Source organism: Felis catus, chromosome A1 (assembly GCF_018350175.1).
Source record: "Felis catus isolate Fca126 chromosome A1, F.catus_Fca126_mat1.0, whole genome shotgun sequence".
Classification (NCBI taxonomy): Eukaryota; Metazoa; Chordata; class Mammalia; order Carnivora; family Felidae; genus Felis; species Felis catus.
The window spans coordinates 105,581,241-105,587,240 of record NC_058368.1 but is presented as its reverse complement, the minus strand read 5'-3'; the positions used below and the strand labels follow the sequence as shown (position 1 = coordinate 105,587,240).

The 6,000-nt window shown below is 36.5% G+C and overlaps 1 protein-coding gene across 2 annotated transcripts in view; it reads right to left on the bottom strand.

The window, feature by feature from the left end:
* Positions 1–2,843: 2,843 nt before the first annotated feature.
* Positions 2,844–6,000, bottom strand: part of SLC12A2 (solute carrier family 12 member 2) — a 107,703-nt gene continuing 104,546 nt past the window's right edge. For both annotated transcript variants that reach the window (XM_011283447.3, XM_023254763.2), the window contains one exon: positions 2,844–5,778. In XM_011283447.3, the coding sequence (XP_011281749.3) occupies positions 5,643–5,778 (136 nt within the window). In that variant the 3' untranslated portion in view covers positions 2,844–5,642. The remainder of the gene's footprint in view (positions 5,779–6,000) is intronic.

Below are 6,000 nucleotides of genomic sequence, written 5' to 3'. Positions count from 1 at the left end.
GGCAGTCATAAAGGGAGGGTTATGCTGAGAAGCAGCATATGTGAAGGGAGGAATTTCACTCAGAACAGAGATCTGGCAGGAGTGAAGGAGGTTTTAACAAACTCTGCAGCCGATTCTGAAGCACACCACTGTTCTAGTGTTTTAATACATAACACACCTGTGCTTCCTATCAATTTTCTGAAAAAAGCCCACTTGGAAAATTTATGTCAATAATGCTGAACTCACAGGTGCATAGACAGTAAACAAAGGATTATCTTTACTGGTGGGAAAGTCATAGACAGGCTACCTGAAGGATGTAGGGTGTATCTCGGAGGTTGGTACCAGGTAGTTAATAGATGCTGATTATGATCAATAGATTTTAAAATTCGGTGAAAAAAAATCCCATTCTTCACAATCTACTGTTTCCTGGAAGGAAACAGGAGTGAAAGACTTAGCCATAAAGTGGTCTATCTTTCACAATCCTCGAATCTTTCTTGGAGCTTACCTTTTTACCCTCCCCCAACCCCTTTCCCAAATTGTCCCTATCATCTTCTAAAAAAAAAATTTTTTTGAGAGTGCGCAAGGGAGGGGCAGAGGGAGAGGGAGAGAATCTTAAGCAGGCTCCAAGTTTAGTGCACTATCTGACAATGGGGCTGGATCTCACAAAGGTGAGATCATGACCTGAGCCAAAATCAAGAGTCGGATGCTTCACTGACTGAACCACTCAAGCGCCCCTTCAATTTCTTTTTTTTTTTAAAAAAAATTTTTTTTCAACATTTATTTTTGGGACAGAGAGAGAGACAGAGCATGAACGGGGGAGGGGCAGAGAGAGAGGGAGACACAGAATCGGAAACAGGCTCCAGGCTCTGAGCCATCAGCCCAGAGCCCGACGCGGGGCTCGAACTCACGGACCGCGAGATCGTGACCTGGCTGAAGTCGGATGCTTAACCGACTGCGCCACCCAGGTGCCCCTAATTTCTTAACTAGTGAAGTTGCTTAGGAACTCAAGTTCTTAAGACAATTCAAGAGTTGTCTACACTTAAGCAAAAATGTTGTGGACTTAAAAGAAAAATAACCTGTGGCTTGTCACTCAGATGAACTACAGCTCCCTTTTCAAATTGTGACTGTTTCAAAAATGGCTTGATGGGGGCTAAATGTATTTGTAAAAGAGCAAGTAAAATAGTCTCGCAGGAGTAGTTGTTAGATGCCTTTTTTGTGTACCGTATGTTTATCAAAAACACTGCCTGCACAATTTTAAGACTTTTTTACCTGTTATTAGAGATAGAAGACATAAAATGACCCTGTCAGGTGCTTTCCCTTCTTTAGCCTGGACAAAATCTGCATGTTTCTCTCCCCCCTACCCCAAAAGCTTCAGCAGTTATCTAGTCAAATTCTGCCAAGTATTGAGTCAGGTCTCTATGTTTGTATTCAGTATCCACAGATCACAGATCTTATTCTGTGGATCAAAAATGTACAATTTATTTTCCTTTGCAGCTGTGGTCAGAACATCTTGGTAATTTGTTTCCGTATCCGAGAAGAGTGGAACAGAGGATATGTGTGGACAAGACACTACCGTTTTGGGGAATGAGTTCCTCATCTCTGAGTATAGTGAACACTAAGGCCGCACAACAGGAGGTCACAAATTCAGAGGCCTTCACGTTTCCCCTAAGACAGTGCTTTCTAGCCATAACACAAAATTCATTGGAAGATTCAAGAGGAAAAACTGGGCTGAAGTTCTTAATACTACCATTTAATAGCCTATCTGAAGAGGTGTCTGACCTGACCCCTGCTTCCGGATTCCATAGAGAGCAACAAGACTTAGATCTTTAGGTATTTTAGGAGTCTACAAAGTATGTATGTCCAGTTGGTTAACCCACCAACACATTAAGTGTATCTACTCTCTCAACTAGCTAAACAGTACTTCCTGATGAGCATGTCCCAGGACTTGTGCCATCTTTCCTCCAAGAGTTCAACATTAAACTATCACCTATTGGTTCTGTACCTACACACATCCTATTGGTCCATAAAGACAGAATTGTATCACATGCATTTCTATCTTCTTCCCAGTGAATGAACAAAAAATACCTGCTGGCTCAAAGATGAATGGCATCCCCACTTGGAAAACCTTTGGATACTATGATACTGGGAAATGCCACATTCATAGTTCATAGTTGCCTCTGAACCCCCTTTTAAGTCCCCAAAGAAATAAGGACCCTGAATAGCAGACTACTGGACAATAAGCAAGAAGTAAAGATCATGCAGTGGACACCTCTATTTGGCTTCAGATGTATTAGCCAGCCTGTAGCCACTCTGTATTTCTAACTTTAATTGCATTACCTGAACACACATTTGCCGGCAGACATGGACGAGCAGTTTGGAAATAGCCAGTCTATCCCAGACCTCTTAGTTATGGATCAGGCAGCAGTGAACGCGTAATAGAGATACCCCAGGAGATGAAAGATCTGGGCTCTCGGCCAACATTCTTCACTTATTTGCCACATGACCTCAGGAAACTCCCTACATTGCACCAAGTTGCTTTCTCAAGAGTAAGACAGAGATAACTTAACCGTCCTGCATATATGACATGCTTACTATAATGTTCAAATAAGAAAGTGAAAATGTTTTATAGAATCGCTAATCAGCTTAGCCAAAAGTCTTCCGAAGAAAAGACAGGGACTATGAGGCTTAGGGACAAAGGCCCAGGGGTAGCAAACAATTTCAAACAACGTTTCCAAGGCATGAATATTATAGTAAAAGCCACTAAAAAACTCTGATATTGTGAAATAACAGTCCTATAAATGAGGGTATATCACAAAGTTGACAAAGATTTCCAAAACAGATAAAATAGAAGAGTAGACATTAAGTAGTTTTAATGAATCCACTTCCTTTATTGCAGTAACCTCTGTACAAGCAGCAACTGCAATATTCCACATTAAAACGTTAGAAAAGCAGGTGTGTGACAGTTATAGTACAGTATTATCAAAATATTACATTTTCAAACTTAGTAGATCAACATCCACCAGAGCTCAAATCTTTAAATTATTTCCATAGTCTTTAAAAATATGTAACGTCAGAAAGCATATAAAAAGAATTTAAAAGGAAACCTAAAGTACAAATGAAATAATGTAACAAATAAATATTTGATTTAATTAACCCTTAATAATCAGCTTAACACCACCATTCTCTCTAAACCCGGTATTTACCTATAGAAATAATGAACTGTCCAATGCCATTGCATATTTATTTCCAAGTTATCACCAATGATTAGAACTAAAAAAAAAAAAAAATGGCATTAAAATAATCAAGTTCAGCATAAATAAAACAGAGTAGAATAGCTTCAACACTAGCTAGCATCTCTAAGAATTGTTGAAATTTATTAGAGTACTACAACAACCTTGAAAATTTTGACCTGGTGTCTAGTGTTAAGTGAAAGTAATGCATTTTTTTTTAAGTGAAAAGCTTCTTACATTATTTCACAGACAATATTACCCTCCCCCCATTATGCATATTTAGATATATTTTATGTACTTTATACACATATGTATGATGTATGACATTTGGTTCCTGCAGTACAGATCACAATGATGGTTTCCTGAATGGGAAAAATTCCAAAAAAAAAAAAAAAAAAAAAAAAAAAAAAAAAAGTAAGTGTACCTGTGCACATTTCAAGATAGCAGCACTCAATTCATGCCCTATTATCCATTTAAAAAGTTCAAACACGATATTGTTTACTGAATAATATGACACTTCTACTGTCTTTCCCCCAAAACACTACAAAACCTGCAATAAAATGGAACAATGCTGTGAGTTATAATGTAGGGAAAAAAAAATTGGAAAAACAATTACTTCATTTTAACATTCTGAATTCAAAATTATCATCAGATCTCCACTTTTCTATTCATTTAGTTTATGCTCACGCAGCAAAAAGACTGCACTATTGACAACAGTAGTTAATTTTATGGATTTCTATCAAGATTCACGAAAACCTGCATACATTCTTCACCACGGAGACTTATGCCAATGAACTCACTGAACAGTACTGTAGCGGACGTGTTCTCCATTTTCTAACTGAACAGTAACTGTGTGAAGTTACATGCCCTTCCAATGATCACCTTTGTTCTCCAGGAAACCTGTTACCTTTCAATCTCATTTTGAACTTATGTTTACCAAAACAAAAAAATTTTAATCTAATGAATCTTGGATCACTTTAAAATGCAAAAACACCAGCAACATAAACGTCATTATATACACATATGCATCTGTGTATGCATATACGTATGCATACACACATACATATATGCAGACATCTATCCCTTGAAATGTTTTTAGGAAATCCTTCCTTGAATAAAAAATGAAAAACTTCACATTGATAATTGTATATAAAGCTTTTAGTAACAGTGCGTACGCACTGTCAAAATTGTACTAGTAGACTATGATGTCAAAACAGACATTCCAAAAGCACAAACTGGCAGTTTTTCTTAACACAAAAGTTTTAAAGTATTAAGAATGGATTAAATTTAAATGTTCAGAATAATCTGTTCAAACCTGAGTGTATTAATTAAGACTAAGTATACTTGACAATTGAATGAATTAAGCCTAAAAACATTTCATTAAGAAACCAGTGGTCCATTTAACCATTTGATGAAACATTAAATATTTTAATGATTTATAAATGATGGTACAGTGGGATTCCACATATTGTTTACTGAAATAGTCTATTTGATGACATTATTTTATCTAATTTTCCTCGAGAAAAGTCTTTTAGCATTTCTTAAAAGTCCCTCAAGATTTGAGGAAAACTATAAATTAGGACAGATCTCCCTTCTAATAGATACAAATGATTTTGAGGACTTTGGTCTGAAGAATGACAACAGGAGATTTTTCAGCATGGTATATAGAAGTACTGGATAAATCTTCAACCGTCCCTAAGATTCCAAATAAAAATACAAATAGCCAATTAGAGATTAAAAAAAAACAAAACAAAGAAAGGTTTATTGGGCCTTTTTTTCCTAGATCTACATTTTATATAAACCCACAGAAACCTAACCTTTGGGGTCACTTTTGGGTTATCATTTTTTTTTTTTTTGCATTTTTCATTAACTTGCCCTAATTCTCATCTTTAGTATCTAACAGATACCTTTACAAAAGTAATAGAAAACATACAGTACTCAACACTAATTGGTCAATGGAAGAAGAAAAGCAGTGTCCATTTCATTTCACGGTGGAAGAGACTAGAAATAAAAATAATAGCTGACGGCAAAATTTGACATTCTATAAATTTATAAAAGAGGATATATGGATGAAATTTGGTTAATTTCAGAAGGCACCTCAAGGCTAAAGGCTTTTTGTACTCCTCTCATCAATCAAAAAATAACACACTTTTATTGCTATTCAAGTAGCAAAGGAAAACTTTACTCTCATGAGCTTCAGTCCAGCAACAAGGAATCATCATCATTCATTCAGATTGAAATACAGACTTGACTAAAACTGAAGTCTCCATACACGGATCAATGGAGCAACTTCCCTGTGTGCTTTCAAATTAATGAAATAGTGAAAGAAAAGTCACAGTTCGCCATTGTGATGTTAATGTGTCATTGAAGATTTCAGTTACTCCACTGGGCACTAAAGTACCATCTGGAGGGCTGTCCACTGTGTCGGAACACTTAAGAATAGAAGGTAAGGACACTCTGATGATTCCCACGGACTAGGAGAATTGGCGGTAGGTCCTTTGATAGAGCTTCTAACCAGGCCATATAGAGAGCACTTGACACAGCACCTTTCCTAGCAACTGGGAGACTCCTGGTATCAAAAAGAGAAAGGAAATTAGGCAATGCATTTAAGTTGAAAATAGAAAATGTAATAAAAATTATATATGGAGTCCCTAGTAACATTAACTAAAAATTACTTTGGTTAGTTACACATTGTTTTTGAGTGTGGCAAATTCTGAACATAGCGTAACAATGACTATACTCATAGATCACTATTCTCCCTTTCACATGTCTGAACAAAAGATTTTTAAAA